A 26,679-nucleotide genomic window follows, 5' to 3' on the forward strand; every position below is an offset into this window, starting at 1 on the left:
CCCGCCACCCGTGTCCCGGGGTCCCCCCGTTCCCCATCCCGTCGGGTCACCCCGGTCCGTGCCGTGCCCCCCCCCGCCGGTGCCCGCCTGCCCCAGGTGCCGTGCGGTGGGCGGGCGGCGGGCGGGCGGCGGGCGGGGATGGAGGCGTTGCTCGGCGCCTGGCGGCCAATGGGCGGCCGGGGGGGAGCGGTCCCGGGCGTCAAGAGGGAAGGGGTCCATGAACGCGCCGCAAAGTTGGGGCCGGGCGGCGGCAGCGGGAGGCGCGGCCGCGGGTTGCGGAGCCGGCGGGGGGCGGCGGCGGGGGCTCGGCAGCGTCTCCCGGGCCGCCGCTGGGCGCCCGGGCCGGGCATGGAGGAGGCGGCGGCGGCGGCGGGGCGGCCGCTGCTGAGGAGCTTCGGCGGCCGCTGCTGAGCGGCGATGCGGAGCGCAGCCCCCGGCCGGCCCCCGGCCCCCGAGCGGCGGCGGCGGGCGCAGGAGGAGCGGCGCGGCCCCTGAGCGCGGCGCCGGGCGGGCAGGGCGAGCGGAGCCTCGCGGGGAGGGAGCGAGGGAAGGGGCCCCGAGCGGCGCCCCCCCGGTCGCTATGGGCCGCCCCGCCGCCGGCCGCGGGGCCCCGCCGCTGCTGCTGCCGCTGCTGCTGCCGCTGCTGCCGCTGGGCGCCGCCGCCGAGCCCCGGCAGGTCTTCCAGGTGCTGGAGGAGCAGCCGGCGGGCACCTGGGTGGGCACTATCGCCACCCGGCCCGGCTTCACCTACCGGCTGAGCGAGCGCCATGCCCTCTTCGCCATCAACGCCACGTCGGGCGCCCTGCACACCCGCGCCACCATCGACCGCGAGAGCCTGGCCAGCGCCGTGGTGGACCTGGTGGTGCTCTCCAGCCAGCCCACCTACCCCAGCGAGGTGCGCGTGCTGGTGCTCGACCTCAACGACAACGCGCCCGTCTTCCCCGACCCCTCCATCGTGGTGACGTTCAAGGAGGACACGGGCAGCGGGCGGCAGCTCATCCTTGACACGGCCACCGATGCCGACAGCGGCACCAACGGCGTGGACCACAGCTCCTACCGCATCGTGGCCGGCAACGAGGAGGGACGGTTCCGGCTCAACGTCACCCTCAACCCCAGCGGTGAAGGAGCTTTCTTGCACCTGGTTTCCAGGGGTGGGCTGGACCGCGAGGCCACCCCCACCTACCAGCTGCTGGTGCAGGTGGAGGACAAGGGCGAGCCCCGGCGCCGCGGGTACCTGCAGGTCAACGTCACCGTCCAGGACATCAATGACAACCCACCCATCTTCAGCCAGACCCTTTACCAGGCACGTGTTCCTGAGGATGCACCAGTGGGGGCCAGCGTTCTCCAGGTGGCAGCAACTGATGCTGATGAAGGCACCAACGCTGACATCCGCTACCGCCTGGAAGGAGGTGATGGCGGTGGTGGTGGTGGGGAGGGGGCTGGCAGCCTCCCGTTCGAAGTGGACCCTGAGAGCGGGGTAATCCGCATCCGGGAGCGCCTGGATTACGAGACGCGCCAGCAGTACTCACTGACGGTGCAGGCCACGGACCGGGGGGTGCCCGCGCTGAGCGGCCGTGCCGAGGCCCTCATCCGCCTGCTGGACGTTAATGACAACGAGCCCCGGGTGAAGTTCCGCTACTTCCCGGCCACCTCCCGCTTTGCTTCCGTGGATGAGAACGCAGCCCCCGGCACTGTGGTGGCCCTGTTGACGGTGAGCGACGCTGACTCTCCTGCCGCCAATGGGAACATCTCTGTGTCTATCCTGGCGGGCAACGAGCAGCGGCACTTTGAGGTGCACAGCAGCAAGGTACCCAACCTCAGCCTTATCAAGGTAGCAGCCGCGCTGGACCGGGAGCGCATCCCTGCCTATAACCTGACGGTGGCGGTGGCTGATAACTACGGGGCCCCGCCGCCACCCCCGGGGTCCCCCACTTCTTCCCTTTCCTCCGATGGGGTGGTGGCAGCTCCTGTGAGCCGCTCGTCGGTGGCGAGCCTGGTGATCTTTGTGAATGACATTAATGACCACCCCCCCGTCTTCGGGCAGTCGGTGTACAGGGTGAACATCAGTGAGGAGGTGCCGCTGGGCAGCTACGTGCGGGGCCTGAGCGCCACAGACCGCGACTCAGGCCTCAACGCCAACCTCAAGTACAGCATCGTCTCGGGCAACGAGCTCGGCTGGTTCCGCATCAGCGAGCACAGCGGGCTGGTCACCACAGCCGGCCCCGAGGGTGGCACCGCTGGGCACGCTGCAGGTGTGTCCCCCTCCGTTGGGCTGGACCGAGAGACTGCTTCTGAGGTGGTGCTCAACATCAGCGCGCGTGACCAGGGGGTGCAGCCCAAGTTCTCCTACGCGCAGCTGGTGGTGACCATCCTGGATGTCAATGACAACAAGCCTCGCTTCAGCCAGCCTGAGGGCTACCAGGTGTCCCTGGCTGAAAACTCCCCGTCAGGAACTGAGCTGCTGGTCCTGAGCGCCACAGACGGGGACCTGGGGGACAACGGGACTGTCCGCTTCTCCCTGCAGGAAGCTGAGCCAGCAGTGGCAGCGGTTGGCCCGCCCCTGGTGTCCCCTCGCAGGATCTTTCGCTTGGACCCGGTGTCAGGCAAGCTCAGCACCATCTCACAGCTGGACAGGGAGGAGCAGGCTCACTTTTCCCTGCAGGTCCTGGCTACTGATTTGGGTTCTCCTCCCCTTTCTTCAGTAGCTCGGGTTAACGTGAGCCTCCTGGATGTGAATGACAACAGCCCTGTGTTTTATCCTGTCCAGTATTTTGCCCATATCCAGGAAAATGAGCCAGCTGGAACCTATGTAACCACAGTGTCTGCCACTGACCCTGATCTGGGACCCAACGGGACTGTCAAGTACAGTATCTCAGCTGGAGATACTTCCAGGTTTCAGGTCCATGGCCAGACAGGGGTCATCACAACTAAAATAGCTCTTGACAGGGAGGAGAAAACTGCGTACCAGTTGCAGATTGTGGCCACTGATGGTGGTCATCTGCAGTCACAGAACCAGGCCATTGTCACCATCACTGTGTTGGACACTCAGGACAATCCACCTGTTTTCAGCCAGGGCATGTACAGTTTTGTTGTATTTGAAAATGTTGCCCTGGGTTACCACGTAGGTACTGTTTTTGCTTCCACCATGGACCTCAACACCAATATCAGTTACCTTATTACAACAGGTGACCAAAGGGGCATGTTCACCATCAACAGAGTGACGGGGCAGATCACCACAGCCAGTATTATTGATAGAGAAGAGCAAGCGTTTTACCAGCTGAAAGTGGTGGCTAGTGGCGGGGCGATTACTGGAGACACCGTGGTTAATATAACAGTCAAAGATTTAAATGACAATTCTCCGCACTTCATTCACGCGGTGGAAAGTGTAAACGTGGTTGAAAACTGGAAAGCTGGGCATACCATATTCCAGGCTAAAGCTCTTGATCCCGATGAAGGTGTTAATGGCATGGTTCTTTACAGCCTTAAGCAAAACCCAAAGGGCTTGTTTTCAATCAATGAACAAACAGGTGCCATAAGCTTAATAGGACCACTGGACATAAATGCTGGGTCTTACCAGGTTGAAATCCTGGCCTCGGATATGGGAGTGCCACAGCTGTCCTCCAACTTTATCCTGACTGTCTCTGTCCATGATGTGAATGATAACCCTCCTGTGTTTGACCAGCTTTCCTATGAAATTACTATTCTGGAGTCAGAGCCTGTGAATTCCCGGTTTTTCAAGGTGCAGGCTTCTGACAAAGACTCAGGAGTGAATGGTGAGATAGCTTATAGTATAATTGAAGGAAATACGGGGGATGCCTTTGGCATTTTCCCAGATGGACAGCTGTACATAAAGAGTGAACTGGACCGTGAGCTTCAGGAAAGATACGTGTTACTGGTTGTTGCCTCTGATAGGGCGGTAGAACCGCTCAATGCTACTGTGAATGTTACGGTAATTCTGGAGGATGTAAATGATAACAGGCCATTGTTCAACAGTACCAACTATGTGTTTTACTTTGAAGAGGAGCAGAGAGGTGGTTCATATGTGGGTAAAATAAATGCTGTAGACAAAGACTTTGGGCCAAATGGTGAAGTCAGGTATTCATTTGAGCATATGCAACCAGATTTTGAGCTGAACACAGTAACTGGAGAAATAAGAAGCACTCACCAGTTTGACAGGGAAGCTCTTATGAGACAGCGGGGAGCTGCGGTATTTAGTCTTACAGTAATAGCAACAGATCAGGGGTTGCCAAAGCCTCTAAAGGATCAGGCAACTGTACAAATCTACATGAAAGATATCAATGATAATGCCCCCAAATTTTTGAAAGATCTCTACCAAGCTACTATATCAGAACTGGCAGCAAATCTAACACAGGTTCTGAGGGTTTCTGCCTCAGATGTTGATGAAGGGAATAATGGATTGATTCACTATTCTGTAATCAAGGGAAATGAAGAAAAACAGTTTGCAATAGATAGTAGCACAGGCCAGGTGACCTTAGTAGGCAAGCTAGATCATGAAGCTACTGCATCGTATTCTCTCATCATCCAAGCAGTAGACTCTGGAGCAGTTTCCCTAAGTTCAACTTGCACGTTGAGCATTGATGTATTGGATGAGAATGACAACAGTCCTTCCTTCCCTAAATCAACTTTGTTAGTGGATGTCTTGGAAAACATGAGAGTTGGTGAACTTGTTTCCTCTGTCACTGCCACTGACTCTGATTCTGGTGACAATGCTGACCTCCATTATAGCATTACAGGGACAAACAATCACGGGACCTTTAGTATCAGTCCCAACACTGGTAGTATTTTTCTTGCAAAGAAATTGGACTTTGAGACGCAGTCATTGTATAAGCTAAATATAACAGCAAAAGACCACGGAAGGCCACCACGGTCATCTACGATGTCAGTGGTAATACATGTTAGGGATTTTAACGACAACCCTCCTAATTTTCCTCCAGGGGACATTTTTAAATCTATTATTGAGAACATTCCTATTGGTAGCTCTGTCATTTCTGTGACTGCTCATGACCCAGATGCGGATATTAATGGGCAGTTGACATATGCAATCATTCAACAGATGCCAAGAGGTAATCATTTTCGTATAGATGAAGTCAGAGGGACGATATTTACCAATGCTGAAATAGATCGGGAGTTTGCTAATCTCTTTGAATTAACAGTCAAAGCCACTGATCAGGCTGTTCCTGTGGAGTCCAGACGATTTGCCTTGAAGAACGTGACCATTTTAGTGACGGATCAAAATGACAATGTTCCTGTGTTCATATCTCAAAACGCTCTTGCGGCCGACCCTTCGGTTGTGATCGGTTCAATCCTAACGACAATTATTGCTGCAGATCCTGATGAGGGCGCCAATGGAGAGGTGGAATATGAAATAATCAATGGAGATACCGAAACCTTCATCGTGGATCGCTATAGCGGAGACCTAAGAGTAGCATCAGCTTTGGTGCCCTCTCAGCTCATATACAATCTCATAGTTTCTGCCACGGATCTTGGCCCCGAAAGGAGGAAATCTACCACTGAAATGACTATAATTCTGCAAGGGGTTGATGGGCCTATTTTCACACAGCCGAAATACATAACTATCTTAAAAGAAGGCGAGCCTATTGGGACAAACGTGATATCTATAGAAGCGGCTAGTCCGCGGGGTTCTGAAGCTCAGGTGGAATATTACATCGTGTCCGTCCGGTGTGAAGATAAGAGCCTGGGGCGCCTCTTCACCATCGGGCGCCATACAGGTGTCATCCAGACTGCTGCCATTTTGGACAGGGAGCAAGGAGCACGTCTCTACTTGGTGGATGTTTATGCCATTGAAAAATCGTCTGTTTTGCCCCGCACGCAGCGAGCAGAGGTATAGCTTCTATTCAGTAATTATTTACGTGTTTCCTTTCTAAATAAGCTGTTTAATGTATTTCGTTTTAAATGAGTATTTTATGAATATTAGTACACAGCAGAACACCTGAATGCTAAGTCTGCTGATTCATTAAGTAGAAAGAACCTTTCAGCCTGTATACTTCAAACTTTATTGTTTGTTTTTTTTTTCCTCGAAGCTGCTTCTCTAGGAATTTCAGAGAGGATTGGCCACAGTGCTCAAGTTTGGCTACTATAGGCACAGCAATGGCCAAATACATTTTGGGTACTGAATGCTTTGGGTCCTGAAAGCTTTAATTGCAGGCATATTGTGAGTTTTGCACGCCTTCTCATTTTAGCAATCATTAATTATTCTAAGTCTTTCTATTCCTATGTGAGTTACAACCGAAATACTGACATGATTACAGTAATGAAAGATGTTGAGGATTGGCCAGGAGGGGATTGCTCTCTGAACAGTTCATTTAGTGTCTTCAGCCTGGATGTGCTTATTCTCCCCCTGCCTTGTGGTTTTCCTGGTGAAGCCCCTCAGACAGATCTCCACATGCATCTCTAATCTACCGTTACTTCTTTACCTGCACAGATGAGCATGAAAATGCTCTTGTTTCTCTTCTCTGGTGTGACAGACTGAAAAGTGTAACAGTTTAGCAGGCACCTTTCCTTATCAGAAAGCAATTTGCTTTGGCCTTGACTGGAGGGTCTTTAGATGTGCTCTATATCACTAGCTTGAGCAGCAAACGGGTTTGAGACATCAGCAGTGAAGTACAAGTATTTTAATTGCCACGGAGTATGGCAGTTGGGTCACAGAGCTGAAATTTTACACCATTCTTGCCGTCTTGCACATGAAGACTGGGAGGCCTGTTGTGAAAGGGAGCCTTGTGTTTGGTTTAGCTTGCACCACATTATGGAGATGCCTTCTGTGCTTTGTTATGAGTCATTTAACTTGCACTCGCTGGAAGTTTGGGTCTGGCACCACTGAGTGTGTCAGCCAGCGGGGGATGCTGGAAATACGGTGGTTCAACCATTTCCCCCGCCAACTAAGCCCATTACCTCAGTATTGCATAGCCTCGTGTGTCCCAGGTGTTACCCCCATCTATATTTCCACTTCAGAATTATGTCTTTGTCTTGAGCCACCAAGGTGTTTTTTTCTCTTTGATTTTAGCAGATGGGATATTTCTAATTTTTGCTTGACATCTGTAGCTTTTTATCTTAATTGTCACTTTGTTGTTGTTTTTACTGCACTATAGGTATGGTCTGTATAGGTGCGTAACCTGATTTTCCTGTCCTGACAGTGATTGATGCTCTGTAAAGCACTGTTGTCAGACAGGGAATCTGAGCAGAACTCATTTCTCAGTGTGTATGAGCGAGTTTATCTCAGCAGCATGTGTGCTGTTTGCTGTTGATTATTGTTTTGAAGTGTATCTGAACATGACCTGTGTGACTGCTGCTGCTGGTTTATATAGTATGTTGTTTTTGTGGGAAGATTCCTGTCACACCGGTGCCTGCATCCCTGCTAGCAATTTGTAAAAGATAAAAGCAAAAATCGATAAAAATTGAGTTATTAGTAAGTTATATTTTGTCTTGATGGACGGTTATTTTAAGGGTTAAGCCTTTGTCAGTGAGCATTTGGATCACGATCCTGCAGCTTGGAGTCTGCCCACATGACTAAAGAGTTTCTTGACTGAAGGGGGACTCACAGGAGACCCTATGGTTGCAATAGGCTCACACATTGTAAAAGTATTTAATATGAATATTTGGTGAGCAGCGAAAAGAACAACTATTGAAACTTTAAACAAATTTTACATTGTTGAATACAAACCACTCCTGAAATCAAAAACAAATGTTTTATTCTGTAAAGAATATTGAAAGCAATGGTTGGGAGCTAGGATTTCATATTATTACTTACATGTTTATAGCTTCTTAAATGCGTCTTTTCCCAAACATAATTAGCGTACAGTGCTTCTTTAGAAATATATTATAAATTATAATCAGCTATCAACCTTAAAAAGCATAACCATATGCAGTATTTCTCTTGACTGATTTTATTTCTCTGCAGTGGCTTTTGCTGTCCTGCACTTGAACAAGCACTACTACAGTAAAATTCCTTGCATAAGCTGCCTATCAGTGGGTGCTGAATAAACAACGCAGCTTTTTTCCATGTTGCTTATGGATGTTAATTTTTTTGCTCACTGGAACAGTGGTTTGATGAAATGGGTGTGCTCGATACAGTCTTAGAGTTTAGTGCCAGTCTTTTATAAGAAACAGCTGATACCCAAGTACATGACCAGTATCTTTTACCTTTAAAAACCCACCTTAAAATGCACTCATGCTATAGTCTTTATGGATCAGTTCTATAATCCAGAAGCTTTAATGTTTTCCTTCAGTTCTGATTTTTATGGTGATGGCTCACAGAACACAGATGAGGGATAATGAACGTGCATGAACCTGTAGAAGTTATAAAGCCACAAAACCTAAGTGTTCTTTCACACATAATGTCTTCAACTTTTTTGACATTTACATGACAAAATGAGGACTGACCAATTTTGGATTCCCCTGTGAGAAGCAGGTTATAAAGCATTTTTCTACACATATAGACAAAGCATAATAGGTCTGGCTGGTATCACAATACCTGACAGTCTTTAAGCAGATAGCTGTTATGAGAAAAACCTTGAGTGCTGTGGATTATCTTCCTTCTCTTACAGCATGTTGTTTTGCTGCTGGATCTGGTTAAGAAGGAGGGAAGGAGCAGCAATAGGTTATGCTCAACAACTTCCCATTCTTCCTGCCTGTGGCACCTTTTGCCCCAATGCCAGACATCATTCTGATTAGAGTGTGGCATCTGAGTGAACCAGAGAGCACTTGGAGCTGCTCAGTGTTGACCGTCCCTGTTGAGATCTGGGAAGAAAGCAGCAGCAGCAAGTTGTTATTCAGTCTTTTTTCTAACTTCGGCTTTAGGAATGGTTTTGGGTGGCAGACACCTGGTGTGAAATAGAAATTTTTGCAGCTTCAAAGCAGTGACTAGGTATCGTCTAAGAAGAGCAGGCTTGCATGAAACTGCTTATTTTATAAGTGAATCCTTGTCCTTGGGAAATGGTATGGTTTTTTTTTTTTTAGGTTCTATCATTAAACTCTTTCTTTTTTTGTAGTATCAACTATATTGAAATTATCTACCCAGTGCTCCAGCTGAAAAAGTCTCTCCCACCTTTCACATCCATCCCCGGGGCTTTCCCTATAGGATCTCACTATAGAGCCATTCATTGCATAGCTATCCGGTTTGTACTCTACCCCTTTCTGAAGAGAGGGTTCAAGGTAAGAGCTATGCATTGGCTGAATCCCCTTCTGAACACAAAGCAGCTGAAAGTGTAGACTTGCATTCTTTTCAGTAAACCAGTTAAAAAAAATCTAAGAACTGTTTATCTCAGTTTCTTTTCTGAGGTGACAGGACATACGACAATGGTGTCAAACTGTACAAGGGGAGGTTTAGATTGGATATTGAGAAGAATTTTTTCACGGGGGGTTGGTCAGGCATTGGAACGGGCTGCCCAGGGAGGTGGTGGAGTCACCATCTCTGAAGGTATTTAAGAGCCATGTGGACGTGGCGCTTAGGAACGTGGTTTAGTGGTGGACTTGGTTGTGCTAGCTGATGGCTGGACTTGATGATCTTAAGGGTCTTTTTCAACCTGTATGATTCTATGATTTGCGGTTTGTGGATTTTTTAGCACTTAGGTTTCATATTTGTGTATAATTCTGTGCTCGTTATTGCCATATGGAGAGAGAAGTGTGAGTTTTTTGGAAAATGCAGGTCATGAGGTAACATTTATGTTCAAAGTACTAAATAGTTTGAGATTTTCAAGGAAAACAAATGCTCATTCCATTGTATTTTACAGCCAATTTGTGTAATTTTGGATAGTTGTTAAATTTGAAAGCTGCTTTATTATTTTGACTTAGCCTATTTCTGTGTAATCTACAGTGACAAGCCAGATTATTTGACATTGTGTGAAAGTGTTCTGTGATCAATCTTATTTTTTGCCCCACCTGTATTAGTTATTAAGTGTTACATTGCTCTTCTCTAAGAGAAAAATAACGTAGGTGTCCTGAAGGGAGCCCTTCTGTTTGCTATTTTATGTCTTATAACATACTCATGCTGGAAAAACAAAGAAACAAAAAAAACCAATTGCTTAGCTCCTTTCTCCTGGCTTTCCAACATAAAATCTCTTTTAACCTCTTCCAGCGGTGATGAGGGTTTCACCATCATGATCCTATATATGTTACAGAGTGACTAATGCGTATGGGTATCACTGGAAAAGCACGTGATTATATTCAGTCTTGCCTTCCAAAGCAGTTGTGTGGTGTATGTTAGGAACCTATGGACAATACTGTTATCTGTGCCATGTTACTCAGGATTAAGCAGAATTAAACAGAATCTTAGTTTGCATGGTTAACCCTTAAGTGGGCAGTTTCCTTGAGAGGAGCAATGAGCTGGCTAGGGACCAGTGGTGCTAACGTGTCTGTCATGTGTTACAAGTGAGAGGGTAACAGTTGGGGTGTTGGACTAGTTCAGTCCGTTTATCAGGCAAGATATGGGGATTTCAGACAAGGCAGACTGCTGGCATGGTAAAGGTCTGGAAACTAATGGAGGCAGGCAGAATGCGTAGCCATCTCCCCCTGGAAAGAAAATCATAGCACATTTTACCATGACTCTGAACTGCAGCTACAGCCATAAAACCCTAGCTGCGTAGTGTAATTAGTTTGTGCAGCTTTTGACTCGGCCCAGACTAGGTGCTGTGGCTTAGCTAGCTCTGGGTCACTGCAGCACCACGTGGGTCCTTGCTCGAGTGAGATGGACGGCTTCAAAAGCGTCTCCTCTGTTTCATGCATCTTGTGCAGAGCACCAGAAACCCAGTGGAAAGGAAAGTGATGCTAAGCAGGAATGGCAGGATACATTGGAGAAGATGCAGGCAGAGCCATAGGAACTTTCTTGTCTCCATCCTGCTTGGACTGGGGGCTGCTTCAGAGATGTGTAGGAACTGCCAGGGTTGCATGTGGCCTAGGCCTAATCTCTCTTCCAGGCAGGGAAAAGTGTGAATTGGTAGGGCAAGCAAAACATTGAAGGTGTTACTTCTATAACCGAGCTGGCCAAGGATGGAGGGCTTTAAATTTAGAGAATTTGAACCATTTTACGTAAGTCTTATCTGGCATGTCTCTGTAGTTACCAGTGCAAATGGGAACAATGGAGTACTCCTTGTATTCATACTATTTATAAGTCATTTTATTCTTTAATGATACGTGGCACGTTAATTGTAGCTTGACAAAGGAAACTACTTATGAAACATTTGAGTAAACAATGAAAATCTGCCTTCTTGTCCAAGTTCCAACCCCCCCCCCCCTTTTTTTTTCCCTAGTGCTGGTATTACTGATGCTGAGAAATCTGTAACTAAAGGTATTGCTGTCACTTGCAGTGATCTTAAAAAAGGGATCTATAAGTTCTCCTTGAACTAGTGTGAGATGGATGTGACTTATGTTGAAAACTGTTCCAAACCAATTAGTGGGTTTCAGTTCAAAGCTTTTAATCTTCTCTCATTTCTTTAATGATTCTGCCTTTCTACATTTTCTTAATATCTAGAGTTTCTAATTTCTTTGCTATTTTTGCAGCTTTGGGGCGTTTTTGCATGTGAGGTCACTTCATAATTTTTATGTTAAAAATCACTAGACTTTAAAAACAACATTCTTTATTATGGAAAATATTTTTCATGTGTCTCTAATGCAAACATTAGAAATAATGGCTCACAACCAGTGTGAAACGTTCGTGTGCTTATTTTTGCTAAGTGTTAAATTCTTCATACAAATCTCTGAATGATTCTTAGGTTCTAGTGATGGTAATTAGCAAGTCCTTTTCCATGTAAAATGATACCCCCCCAGCCTGATGGAGTGCAGGTTTCTTTCTATATGCTAGTGTTACGTGAAACGATCGGTGGCTGTTCATTTTGGAGAACTTCAGAATGTAGGCACCTCAGCATGCATGCCCTCTTGGTGTCTCCAGCTCTCATCCCCAGCTTTGCTGCAGTAAGAGTACGTTGTTGTTGGCTCCTTAGATCTTTGTTACTGTCTCTGCCTGTTTCCTGAGTCCATCTTGAACTTTGAAGCAGCAGCAAGTGCCGCACCTCATCAGAGGATGGTTTTTACCCTTTTGACTGGTGGAAAGAGGCTTCAGACGTTTTTGTGGTCTCTTTTTTTAAGGTCGGGGCTGAATGTTGTTAAAACACCACTCCAAGGGCTATTCTTTCCCTCCCCATAACAAAGTGCCTGTTTTGTGTATATCAAAGCAACCCTGGAGCATGACATAGTTATACTAGTATAGTTTGTTTTAGCTGTGTCTAGACTAGGGAGTAGCATTACTGTTAACTCCGTTTGGTTTGTTACCCATGTAATTATGTCTGTGCAAAACCTGTGTGTGGACAAGCCCTAATACTCTAGGGTTCTAATTAGAAACAAAATTTACTGCGAAGAAAATTGAAGTAAAACAAAGACTTTTCTTAACATTTAGTCAGGAAAAGTGATGCCAGATCAGTATGGTACATCGTATGATTTGTTTCAGTAAATTTATAGCCTTACTTCACTTTGCCAAGAATAATACTAGATATGTTGGGAAACTGTGTCTTTGTTTTACTATGATGTTTCTCTCTATTCTAATAAATCTTGTATTTAATTAGATCACTTAGTCTAGACTGTCACCCAGGTTTGTTTTTGTAGTGATCTATTTTTGTTTACCTCCTCAGAGCAATAGCATACCAAAAGGACAGTAGAACAGATGGAAACTGATAGCTCTGATTATACTGTAAAAATACATATAGTTACATTAGTTAATGCAAAGGAATTTCAAAGAGTCTGTTATGAAGTGGTAATTTATGTGCCAACAGCTATGCAAAAAGTATTGAGAACAAGCATTTGCCTTAGTATTTCATATTCTGCAATCTTCATGTGTGTACACACTGTTAGTAGGCTATTTATTGTTTGTATTGACATAACGATCTTGAATTGGTATACCATGGTTCTACTGTGTCTACTGCAGACATCCAGCTCTACAAACAGGTTACTGTGCTTGTGTTATCTGTTGCAAACATTCAGCAGTCTATCTCCTTGTCTATCTCCTTGTGGGTGGTGTGTTTAGCATCCTTTTATAAAGATAAAACCTGAAAGGATTTTTCTCACGGATCTGTATTGAGTAAACAAATGAGAATAATTTGAGATGTGCCATATGACCAGTAAGTGAAGTATCATCAGCATTAACACAAAACTAACATCCTTGACTTCAGATATCCACATTTTCCAGTCTCTTAGCTAACTATACTCCCCTATAAATATGCATGTACATGCATGTGTCAAAATAATTCTCTCATCAGCTGCTCAGTTGGAGGTGCTTAGAAAACAACTAAACTGGCTCAAGCAACACTGTAGTCTTCTCTGTATCATCCACCTGTACTGTTTTCAGACCTCTGTCAAGCAAGAGTCAAGCCCCAAGTTGCCATCACAAATACAGAAGTGTCTAATAGGCAAGGGGAACATGGCAGTGCAACTTGGTTATATTCCAGTTTCTCATCTTTGTATTACTAACCTTCTGAATTTCCTAAAAATCGAGGACACATTTTTCAGTCATAGTACCTCTGGTACAAGATACACAACGAAGGTTCAGACCAACGTTGTCGTATGTTGTCTTTGGTGAGGCATGTGTAGGCCTGCGTTGCAGTGCAGTACGTTCCCAGAAGCCTGAACTCAGATAGTTTTTGATAAATAGAAGGCATGAGAGAGAACAGTGAAGCTCCTGCTTCAAGGGTTGATGTTGGTAGGTGTCTTTCTGGGCCTTTGGGGCCTACTGCTCCAGCATGGCCGGAGGTCAAGTGCTCCTTGTGTGGAAGCTGTACTAGAGTGCACAGCCTGCTGGGTCCTGTATCTTCTTGCTGCTCTACCGTTTTTCTGAAAAGCTTCTATGCAGTTTAATACTGCACATCTGTAATCTTTCTCTTTCACTGCTATGTTATATTTAACTTTTGAGGATTAAGGATGCCATCTACTTCTTGCTTGATTCTATTTAGCATTGAGGAAACCGATAAGCTGAAAACTTTGTCTTACAAGTGACTTTTCACTCATTTCCAGATTCTTAGGTGGATATCTATGCTTTATGGGACAGCTTATTAGTACAGAGAGTAACAATCGCCCTCACTAATGGGAAGGAAGAGTGGTTCGTTCCTGACCCTACTTTGGGAGAGCAGAGCAGGACCAGAGCTGGGCATGGCAGTACTCTGGCACACCTCCTGCCCTCGGGAGCTGGGTCAGGAATCATGCCAAGGGTCTTCTGCCAGGTGTCGGGGGGGAAGCTGCTCCAAACTGGTGCACAGCTCTGCTTTGATACGTCTGCTCATGTGCTTTTAATGTCTACTGTGAAGCAAGGAATGAACAAAGGATAATTCTCGTTTAGTGAGTTGTGCTAATGAGTGGTAATTTTAGTTTTAAAATCATTTCAGGCTTTTCCCTTAAGGATTCATTTGCAGGTATATTGATTTTTAAAGCCTTTGAAGCATTTTCAAGATGTGTTTTTGTCTAAAATATGCACAGGTAAAATATTAATTTACAATGTTGAATAATTTACAATTTTAAGCAAACATATCTACTCATCTTTGGGTTTTTAACTGAACAGTATACAAGTTTGGGTTTTGGTAGTTACAACATTTCTTGAAATATAATTCAGGAGAAAGCTGTTAATTCAAAGAATGCAAACATGATGTTTCACCTACCCAAATCTGTAGTCTCCTTTTTAACCTGTACACAGAGTTGATAACCTGGTTATGCCAAATTAATTTATATAGCATCCAGATCTACATAGTGCTAAACTTAACTCAGCTATAGCAATTGGTTATCAAAACAATAATTTGATGTGTAGCATCCAATAGCACGTGGAGAAAGAAAATACCAAGTTCATATCATAGGACATAAGAAAAAAAAAAGTTTACTACTTGGAATTTCAAGCTAGAGGTGTAGGTTTGCAACAAGCACTGTATATGGGGAAATATGTGATTATGTTTCCCTTACAACGTACCAGGAGATAAATTGTTCCTTGGAGAACTAGAGAGAAAACTGAGGTGAAGGCTTTTCATGTCAACTCCCTTTTGGATCGTTTTTGATAAATTAAGAGAATTCTGCTGAAATAGTTTGGAGGAATAAATAAAATGCCTGAACGATGGCACATGTCTGCAGTGTATGCGCTTAAAGCTTGTATTTTCCATAGGGGTTTTCTTGTATCATATTACACTCTGGGATTCCTGGGGCTTTTCCCCATTCCGCATTCTTTATTCTTTTCAATACAACAAATCTTTTTAATCCATCAAAATGTCACACTGTCTGAAATATGGAGACATGTTGCAATTACAAGGCTGTTTAGAAACAGAAGACAAACTCAGTAGTTTACTGCACTCCTATTCTTCAGAGACCTGCATTTTTGTTTGTGCATTTATTTAAATGACTTTTTTTGTGAGCATGTTTCTATTCCCTTTGAAAGGTGCTAAATAAAGTTTTTATGTCTGTCTGGTTTGAGAAAAGAATTTGAGCCTTTATGATTTCAGTGAACAAATTAATGAAAATCCAGATTTTAACCCCAGCAGGGTCATGTCAGATTGTCTGGAAACTAATTTATGGTAGCGATGATCTTAAAAGAAGTAGAGGTTTTCTTTCCATGTTTTTTTTTTTTTTTTTCCTCTCTAACAACCCTCTTAACTCACATACTTCTAGCTTTCCAGGAGTCAGCTTTTATTTAATTTTTACATATACATTTCTTCACACCAAATAAGTCCTATGATCAGCGCCGTAAGTTGCAGTTTTTTATCATCTACTTCTCTACGTTGTGTTATTGAGTGGGGTTGCAGTTACTCAGAATATGGCTAAATGATCGTGTTCAGATCGTACTTAATTAAACGTAAGCAACGGTGCCTTCTCATTTCAAGTCCTGCAATCGACAGATTTAGACGGCTGCTTGAGCTGTGCACTGGTGGAAAGAGGAGGAAGTGGGAGTGAACATTTTCTTTGCAGGGCAGGATGATATTGGGTAGGAGAAAGCTGCACACATGCCTGCCAAAATACTTGGATCAGACTAAAGGAACACAGATGGCTGAGGCTGATAAAGGTGTCTCTTATTGTTTTTTCTGCTCAGTACTGTTTTGAGTTTGTGTGAGAGAAAGAGGTAAGAGGGGAGGAAGAAGACTACATGAATATGTTTATTTTAATACATTTTACAGCATAGAGAAGAAGTTGCATAAATTCAATAATCCTGTATGTCTGTGCTCAGTAGGATGCCGTATGCTGGAGCTAAGCCTTCCTTTTAGGTTTCGGTAACAAATGAACAATAACGAGCCCTTAGGGATTTGCGCTGCAGTTCTACCAAGTCCTGCTGTCTGACCTTTGGTTCTTATCTCCTCATAGGAAAATTACAATGCAGTGCTGGAAGCAGCTCCTAAGAACTGAACTGAATGCGTTGGCCGCCCTGGCCTGCTCGTAACCAGCCCGAATGCTAGTGCTCCTCTTGTGTGGACCCTCCATGTTGCTCAGACCACTCATTATCACAATCATTTATTGTATGCAATCTGTATGTTTGTATGCGTATGTGTGAGTGTATAAATAATATCTTGCCTGCAAGAAGGTAATGCATAAGTCTGCCTGCAGTTTGGCACAGGAGGAAGACGATCTACTGCAGCACAGGGATGCGTAGAGGAGCTTGTAAGGGAAGAGTGAGCCGCACACACTGCTCATCTGAGCAAAGTTCAGGTTTTTTAACATTTCTGCTTTTTATTGTTGTAGAAATCAATCAGCCGCCATTATCTAGGTAGTACTTTGTTTGAACTTTAAAGTTGCTTGCAGAAATGAGTCATTTTCACCAGACATAGTGGTTGTTCCAAGTCATCGGATCCGTTACACCCTTAAGCAACAACATCCATCAGTGCAGAGCTGAGGAGGAGGGACTAGAAACAAGGCCTTTTTTTTCCCTCCGTATATTTAAAGCAGTCTTGAACAAGCATCTTCAGTAAGAGGCCTTAAGAAAATTCTTGTTTCGTAAGTGTAATGTTTTCCTGCTCATGACAGCTGGAAAGCCACAGGATGTTCCTACTGGTGAGCATGAAAGTAAGACTTCATGCTAGAGCAACTTAATTTCATTTTGAATGTCTTTATCAGTTGCTATCAATAAATTGACATTGCAGTTTTTTTCAGAGGAAAAGGCCAAACTTGTCCAAACCATCTTTGTTTTTGTCTGTTGTCTTCAAAATGCTCTCTCTACTTCTTTGATCACCCCCTATACCTGTATTTTTAAAACAATGAAATACATTTTTTGGTGGTGTAACACCGTCCAAAACTGCTGGAGGGAGACAGTGTTTCATTCTAAGATTTGCTGCTATAAAATGAATGAGCTTTTATGATTCCTTGAGGTCTCACATGTGCAAACAGTCTCTTCTATAAATACAGGATAATATTATGAATATTAATTATGGCTACTACTATACAAATAGAAAAATAAATGCAGCCCAGATACATTCTTCCTGGGAGGAAAAAAAAAAGGCCATATGTTGTGAGCATTAAAAGGCTGCTTTTTTTCCATGAAAATGTATTATTGTTCTTACAGCTTTGGCTCTCTGAAGGACTTATGAGCATAGGAATCTGGAATTTATAAAAGGAATCCTTAAAAAAAAAAAAGTGAACTGGCTTTTCTTTCATTTCGTTATGTTAATTTTCCATCACTATAATTATATTTTTATTTAATTAAATTCCTCTTCATTTACATTGGTACAACCAAGGAGAAAATGAGGCGCTGAGTAAATCTGAAAGACCTATTTGTGTAATTTAAAATATATTTTGAAAGTGACACAGGATAAACACCAAACAACTAGGAAAATCTTGCCTTTGCCAAAGAAATAAGGGAAACAAGACATTCTGCAATCTGTAATTAGTCACTTTACGTGGATGTAACGTAGTAAAGAGGAGTATAAGACAATGCTATTAACACATTGCTCCCGTGAAAAGAACTACCAATCAGTTATAGTATGAAGAAGGTTACAGGACAACTGAGTGGAGCACAGTTCTGTAGAAACTGTCAAGAACACAAACTCTAGAAATTTTTAGATATTTAGACATTTTTAAATTTAGATTGACATTTTTAGACACGTGTCTTGGTCATTGTTCATATAATTTTAAAAATAAAATTGAGCTTTATCTAGTATTAGAGTGCTTTCTGTTGTGGCGTAGTTTTTAAAAAGACAAAAAATACCTTCCCTGACCTAAGTTCGAATTTTGGTATGGGATATCTACATAGGCTGGTAAAAAGAATGGAAAGTCTAAAGTAGTTTGGTAGGGGACTGTTGGCAGCCTAAAAATTGTATTACCAACACACGTATCAGATCTATTCCAGCCAGGGTTAAAGGGAGAAAAAATAGCTTTCTTATGAAAGGGGAAAGATTCAGATTTTAAAAATGTAGTTATTGAGAAACTTTATGCATGTACACACTCAAGACCCAACTATAAAATCCTGTTCTCTTCACTCCTCTTGAAGACTAGGACTACTAGTGTAGGGCTAGCAGCTTGACCTTCTGGTAGTGCCAAGACATAGGCTATCTCCTAATTTACAGAACAGTATTTCCTATGTTAAATAAAATGGGCTGCTTACTAAAATGGGAATTCCTTGAGTAATGATCATCTGTTCGCTGCAGAGAATGTCTTCACTAAAGAAACCTTGAATTGAGCTGTTTTCCTCTTTTACTGCAATTGGGACCAGCAGTCCTTTTGGTTCAGGAGATGGTGGGCTTTGGGGTCACCTGCAAGCTCTTGCACCCTGTAAGTTTTCTCTCTCAGTCTTTGCTTACCAGGGGAACCATAACATCGTGGTTTAGGTATCTCATTGTTTGGCTCCCCAGTTGCATCTAGGATTTGTAATAATATCACTAATAAGCCATTTGTTGAGGCTTCCAGTATCTCCTCAGCAAAGTGAGAGGCAATGAAGAGAGTGAATGCACCCACCTATCATGACTGGGAGACTCCTTCCAAAGTGTCCATCCTGTGTGGCCGGGACCTGCATGCCTTGCTTGAACTAGGCCACTGCATTCAAGGTGGCTAAATTTGGGTAGCGAGTCCTGTCGCAGGTGCAGGTTTCTGTTCACATGGGGAACAGCAACCAGCAAATACTTATAGCATGTTTGAGAAGAGGTTGGTGGTAGCAGTTCTTCCTTCTTCCACACCTCCTGTGGCCCTCATGTTCAACTGCAAATGGAAATGTGTGAAATGGGCAGTGTGTTCAATTGCTCAAAAATGTTTAATAAAGTTTACATGGCAATCTTGTCTTTAGAAGAAGCTCAGTTCATTAATAGTTTGTGGTGGTGGTGTGTTTTGTTTTTTTTTAATTTTCAGCCAAGAAAGTTGTATTGGAAAGAAAGAACTGCATTAGTAGGCTGAAAGATACTATCTTTCTCCACTATTCCAAAGCATATTTTAATATGATTATACAGTGTAGCTTTGTACTTCTCCATTAAAAAAAAAAAAGTCTAGGGTTTAGAATAAAGGGCTCTGAAACAGGGAAACATTGCCTTAAGATTTCCTCCGTGACACCAACAGATGATTAATTGGGACAGTCAGTGTGGCTTTCTCTTAAAAAGAAAAAGCTTAATGATTAACTAAGTTCTTTTTCTGTCCCTCCCACTGAGCATATAAAATGCTTATAAAAGAATGTAGAAATGAGGCACTTAGTTGTTTTTGTTGTGCACAATAGAAACACAGCTGAATATTTCATAATATATTTTATATAACCAGAAACATGAATTTCCATGTGATAGTTGTCAAGTTCTGAATATAATAATGTATGCTCCGAGTCACTGAATATTTTCTGGAGAGAACAAAGCTGACCTTCTCCCTGGGGTCTAGATAAAGTAACACCAATATTGAACAATTTATGCACTGTAGTCTCTACGTGTGTTGCAAAATTGCGATTGAAAATGGCAATTTGGTAAATTATTACCAATCCGAAACCCAATGACATTGCTCTGGCTTGATGTTTCTAAATACCTAGTGAAAGGTAATGAGACTTGAAATGTGCCTGCTGTGAACGTGTAAATTTTTTCTTTGGTGTCATCTGGGGAAAAAAGGCATTTGTTCTACAAACAAGGGGATCGTAATGCAAATGGCAATGACTGTCATCTTCCACTTGAAATTCCAGGTGGTTGGCGACTGCCAGACATGATGGTAGCATGCCGAAACATAGAATTAAGCATCTCTTGAATGATGTCTACATAATATTCAGCGTTCTTTTACTTGCATCAAATTCAACTCGCTTGTAATTACATTTTCAAACAAATGTATTAGATCTGTGCATGTCCTTTTGCAAAATATATTATTTATATTTGTTATTTTGAAATATTTCCTTTCTTATTTGACTCTCTGAACTGGCATTTGGCATTATTTTAGGGATACATTAGAATAGTGAGAGGGCAGCTGAGATTCTGTCATGTTTTTGGAAATAGTTTGCTTTTACGTTGTACAAATCTTCTTCCAAATTACATATGAATAGCTCCTTCATGTAACAGGGCTGTTAGAATAGAGGTGCACTCAGGAGGCAATGGGACAGTGAGAGGTACAAAGGATCTTGTACAAATTGGATTCAGCCTAAAGTATGTAATAGATGTGAAGCTTTTTCAGATGCCGTGTTACATAGGGCACCGCAGTTTTATCTCCTGTTCAGTGAAATCAGTTGCATTTCTTTGTTCTTAATCTTTGTCAAGACCCCAGACTTACTGGGAAGTAGTCTGCTCTTCTGGGGAGGAATTTTCTTTGTATTAGCTGAAAGCACTTCGTAAATGGTAGTTTTTATTTGTTCTTTTCCTAGTCACGTGGAGAATAATTGTAGTATTGAGCTATATGATTCACCACAATCATTAAAATACAAAAGTTTATGTAATGTTTTGGTAATCTAACATGTTATGTATAGATCGAAGGGAAAATTACAGCAGGGTAGTTTCAATGTAGTTACTTTAATTTATATATTTTTTAAGTTACATCCTTCATAAAACTACCTTATAAACGTGGCATTGTGGATTTACATTAGAGATGTCTGTCAGTAGCTTGCAGCTAAATATCCTTACTTTATGAGCCCCCTAAAAGTCATTTTCCCTCTAATAGTCAATCAGTGGTTGTTTCATAGGTGCTAGCTTTCACACACCTAAGCATCTGAAATTCAGTTTTACCTTTATGGATGCTGGATTTAGGCCTCTTATGGCATGTGAATTGTGCCGTCAGAAAAATTTACAACTTCCAGTCCAAGCCTAATATATATACTTTTGAGGGAGTGCTGTTTGCGTTACAGGCTGGTAAGTTTTGCCTGGCTCCGCTTGCTGTCTAAAAGATGGGTGGGATTGTGGCACACTGGTGCGATGGTCGGCTGGTCTCATCTCAACGATTTAATTTCTTTTGAGGGACATAAATTCTGGTCCAGGCTCGTTTGTTTTTATCACGACGGTGGCATTCTTTTCTGAAAGTGGCCTTCACTGCATTTTTAAGGGTCCTTTGAAAAGAGCCTGCATGTTGCTCTCCAGAGAGGCAGTTTGAGGAGGTATCTGGTGGGGGCTGCGTGGTCACTACCCTGGCTCACCTCCTGCCCCCAGCTGCTCAGTGCTGCCTTTGCTCTCTGCCTTGGCACCAACAGCTGTTCTCAGCACGCTGTAAAGAGACTTAGGAAACTGATCCAGCTGAAAAATAGCCCCAGAATAATTATTTTTCAGCCAGGTCAATTTTCCTAACCCATTTTACAGCCTAGTGATGCAAGAGCCGGTGCTGGCTGACAGTAAGGGGCAGTGAGGGACTGGGGATGAAAGGCTAGCAATAGAGCAGAGGGATTAGCAGTGGCTTAAGCCAGGATAGTTTCCAAAAATATTATCATATAGGCTATTTTTTCCCCTCACAGAATATTTTGATACTGCTGAAAGTTTCATGTCTAAGTCCTGACATCCAGGCATTTAATAGGTTTGGAGCATTTGGGGTTCTGGAGCATCTCCTGGGACTTGGTTCCTATATCTTGTGTGCCTCTGCTGGATGGGATAGGGTGCGTTGAATAGACTTGAGATAACTGGAGCCTTAGAAGAGAACATCATTTTCTCCAGAATCTTCTCTGTTCTAAGTCTTCAGTTCATTTTCTTTTTTGTTGTTTTCTATAAAATCCTATTTTCTGTCCTTATATATATATATGTATATATTTAATTGAGGCTTATCTTTTTTTCTGGCTTTAGCAAATAGACAAGTTTTTAAAAATAAAGCAGAACATAGTTAGCTTTTGGATTTGATTGCTATTATTTTGAAGCTGAAAATGCTGTAGAAGTCAGGTTTTAACGATGGCTTACAACAAGTCTGCCAAAGAAAATAACAAAGCTATCTAAGGATTTAGTTAGTAGTACAACTGTTTCCTCATCTCAAATGCAGGCAGTCCTGGGTGAATAATGGCATACAGGAATGAGTGGAATGAAGGAATGCAGCTGGATGCTGCAGCCCCAGGAGAAGTCACAGAATCGTGGAATCAATCATCTAGGTTGGAAAAGAGTTCCAAGATCTTCTAGCCCAGCCTTTAAGTCGAGGTCATCCAAAGCCAGGGCTTCAGTGGTCAATGAGGAGAAGCATGTAACAAATTGCAAAATGATCTTCCCTAGGCACAGAGGGTTCCTGGTTATTGAGCCTCTGGCAGGGGAAGATGAGTGCACGTGTCCCTCTTTCAGAGTACAGAACCTTTGCAGTATCAGGCAGGAGAGCTGCAGAGAGGTGGTCATGGCATGGTGTTAGAAAATGTGTTGATGTATTGCGCACATCACCTTCCCAAGGGGAATAGGTGAAGTTTAGCCCCTTCTCCAAATAACCATCATTGCAGCCTCTATTTTTTTTTTGCCACCTTCTTTGCCCTGCTCCAAGTCGTGTAGTCCAAATCTCCAAAGCATAATCTTTGGAGGTAAGGCAGGCAGGCACTGGACTCGCTGCATGTGTGTGCAATGATGCTGTGGTGTGATGGAGGCTTGTCCCACGGACTCCCATGTTGCCTGCCTCACTCTTTTGGTCTTGTGAACTTTTTACTTGAGCGCTTGCCCAAAGTGAACTCATTGTAAGGTAATTCCTACTGTAGGAATCCAGGCTTTGTCTCAAGAGGATCACTGAAAAATACGAAGACAAACCTTCAGTTTAGAAGAAAGATGCATTTTTTTCTTGCTATTGTACTCTAGTTTTCTGTCATTTTCTGCACCCACGGGTGCTTTCCTCTTCTGTTAATTTCCAAATGTAAATTTCATACATATGTTTACATATATATATGTGTGTGTGTTTATTTTAGTGTGTAGTCATTTGTATTTATTGTTTTTATTTAACACGTCTTCCTGCTCTGTTACTGGCAGCAGTATTTGATTTATGTCTGTGATTAATTCTTATCCCTTTTAAATCCACAGAGCTTTTTTAAAAGAAGAAAGAAATCTTAACAATAATAGTAGCATTCAAGCTCCTTTATCTTCATTTTGTTCCAGTGCAGTGGTGGATATTCCAAATTCTCCATGGTAATAGAGAAGTATTTCAGAAGCAAATATCTTGCCAGATCTTTGCATTTTCATTACAATTATTGCTAAGGAGAAAGAGTACTTTATCAGCCATAGGCTTTGTAGCACTAGAACATAGATGTTTAAAGCTGATGCAAATTAGTGTTCTCTTTTCATTGTGAGTATACTGCTGAAGTAGTGCAATTTTTTTAAGAACCAAAGATCTTTTCTTAGAAAGACTTCACTGGCATCTCTTTGGTACGCAAGCAGTGCAATGCATCCCTGCGGTTTCTTACAGGCCGAACAGAAAGATCTCCCTTACTCTGCCTATTTTGTTACTTGCGGATTATGTGCATTAGCTGTTATCCCATTATATGGTACATTCATAACTGCTCTGTTCAAGTTCTGAAATAACCAGGTTGGGACAGCGTATAGTCCTGCTAACGTGAAAAGAGTACAGTCAGGAAAAAAAAAGCGTGTTTGGCTACTGGGAGGACAAATAATGAACCAAAGATTTCTCTTTAAATTTGTTCAACATTTTTCTTGTTTTCTGTCTGGGAGATGTCTGCCTGACTTCTGTCCTTAGGCAGACATCTCCCCTCTTTCATTTTGCCTGTCATATCTGACCTAACCCAACCAGGGAATAATTTTTGCTCCTGAAAGCTCTGCCTGATCTTACAGTAGTTTTTCTGTGCTGCAAATGTGATGAAAACAAGGGTTAGAAACGGTGGAGTTTCTCTAAGGTTATCAAAGAAGCAGATCCAGCTCTGTTTTGTGAAAAGAAGTCATTTCCTAGAGTGAGCCCAAGGAGCCTGGCTACAGCGGTGAGTGGGTTGAAGCCTTGCAATACCGGTGCAGAGCTCTGCTGGGGCTGCTCGGAGGGTGGGTGGTGAGCACGGTCAAGTTGCAATAACAGCTACACTTCTTTTCCTACAATATGTTGTATTTTTATTTTGTTTCATTTTCCTAAATTAATCCCACTGTTGAGGTTCTACTTAGGACTGAATTTAGAATTAGCATTATAGCGTTAAACAGTTTTAGTATCTAGTTTTTCTACGTGGACAATTTATGGGACAAAAATACTACCTTTTCAAAAGAAATATTTAAATGTAAGCCTTCCTAGATCAAAATAGTTCATACTGAGTAAAGGTTAATAATGAATGCAGTACTGTCCTTGTCTGGACTAATTACTGAATGTTTCAAATTAAGGATATTCATCAAGTCAAACCAGGAAGAAAGTGATCTAATAAAAAAATCGTGTTCAAAGGGCTTTCATCTCCATTGAGATTACATACACGAGTCAGTTTGAAAAAACTCACCTTTGTTCACTGACATTTAAGAAATTAAGTAGCTTGGAGCTACTCATTATGTTGCAGTTACTTAAGACTTGCTTAATTAGTGGCGGATACATCTCTAATACATCAGATTAATTCTGGAGAAGTTACATATGATAGCTGTTTTGATATTCGAGACCTAGTTAATTGCATAGCTAAATGGTTATTAACAGAAAGTTTAAAAAATGGAGTCATACTTCACATAGTAAAACCATATAATTTCCCTATATAATACGGTATAATATTTTGTTAAAAATTTGTCCACCTACCAAATTTTACCTGCAAGGCATTGGAGGTTTGTGAGAATTGTGTAGAATACTGATCCAGTCACTCAGTTAAGGGATGACAAGTGTAATAAAGCAAGGCGAAGTGCATGGAATTGTTTGTGTTTGGATTAATTCCTTATGTGCAACATTTTATTAGACTTCTTTCTTCACCATGGTTTGGTGTGCATTCCTAGCAACATAAGAACATGCATGTGTGGCAAGAAGAAAATATTAAACCGTACTGTGTAATTGTAAGGGTTGAACCTAGATCAGAACATTGCAGCTGGGTCTGTTGTGTCCCTGTATCAGCTAAACATACGCCATAATACATAAGTAAAGGGAAAGGAATTATTTCTTTGCTTGTGGGCTTCATGCATTTATGAATTTTCATACTGATGGATTTTTGAGACATTCTTTTTTTGTAGATATGTTGAAAATTTCAACCCTAATAGTAATGTCAACTGCTGAATGTCTTAGGCATAGCAGCATGCAGTACTATTATGTAGATGATAGGCAAGGTACGGAAGTAATGCTCTTAGAAGGTCATTTGACTTTTGGGGGTTGTTCACTTTGTTAGCCCAAACACTAAAACCTTGTGTTCTTGGGTTCTGATTAGTGACACTTTAATAAAGTCATTTGAAGTTCTGTAGACTGAATTTTCCACCTTTTCTAATGTTTCTATGGTCACAGGGAAGCGACCTGTATTCAATCTTTTAAATGCAAATCTTTGAAAAGTTACTGTGCAATTTTGTATACCGGACTTCTTCATGGGTTACAAAAAGTGCCTTTTTAAAACAGCTACAGCAATGTCTTTTCTCTTTCTTTTCTGTTTTCCTCCTCTCTTTCTTTCTTCTGATGTGACAGCAATTGACTAAACTTGGGTCTTTTAGGGTAACAAAGGATTGAGAAAAATCTTAAAGGTTTTTATTGCTGCACTTTTTTGGCTGGGCCAGGACAGACAAAGGCCTTTCCACTTGATTAGATAATAAGGCTAACGTAGGCTTTGAGTGAAAAATATCTTTGCATTCTCCTCTTCTCTTTCTTCCAACCCCCCCAAAAAAAAGAGAAGGGGGAAAAAAGAAAAAAAGAGAACTATGCCTAATCAGCCACAATTAAATCTTTCATGGCGGACTCACTTTGGAGGAATTAATGCATTTTGTATTGCCTAACAACTCGAGTGAACATTTACAACACGTGAGAACTGAGGGGAAGAAAAATTATGGTCGTCTCTTTGGTTCACAAGAACCAGGGAAGGCAGGTCATTGACTTGATTTTCATGGGAAGATTGACTCTGGAGCGCTCGCAGATTCAGAAGCGGAGCGAGCTGGTATTGACAGCTGCAGCTTGGGGAGGGGATCATTGATTGTGCCATGGCTTGTTGGGGAAAAACAAGGGAAGATGTAAAACAAAGCGCAGAAAGGGAACAGTGGTTGCAGTGTCCCAGGGCTGATGAGCAGCTTCTTGTCAGTGCTGGCTAAGAGTTGCTCTTTGACTCGAGAAGCTGGGGTAGAGAAATATTAGTATTAACTAAAGAGGCTGTCCTTAAGTGAGGAAGAGCTTGCTCTTAATTAAGCTGAAGAAGTTGTACCATGTTCCTCCACTGTATACAATGAGAGACTGCAT

General features: G+C 42.9%; 1 protein-coding gene across 1 annotated transcript in view; it reads left to right on the forward strand.

The window, feature by feature from the left end:
* The first annotated feature begins 203 nt into the window (after window positions 1-203).
* FAT4 (FAT atypical cadherin 4) overlaps window positions 204-26,679 on the forward strand; it is a 142,972-nt gene continuing 116,496 nt past the window's right edge. Inside the window, exon 1 of the mRNA XM_048078120.2 lies at window positions 204-5,863. Within this exon, the coding sequence (XP_047934077.2) occupies window positions 581-5,863 (5,283 nt within the window). The 5' untranslated portion in view covers window positions 204-580. The remainder of the gene's footprint in view (window positions 5,864-26,679) is intronic.

The sequence above is a fragment of the Anser cygnoides genome, chromosome 4 (assembly GCF_040182565.1).
Source record: "Anser cygnoides isolate HZ-2024a breed goose chromosome 4, Taihu_goose_T2T_genome, whole genome shotgun sequence".
Classification (NCBI taxonomy): domain Eukaryota; kingdom Metazoa; phylum Chordata; class Aves; order Anseriformes; family Anatidae; genus Anser; species Anser cygnoides.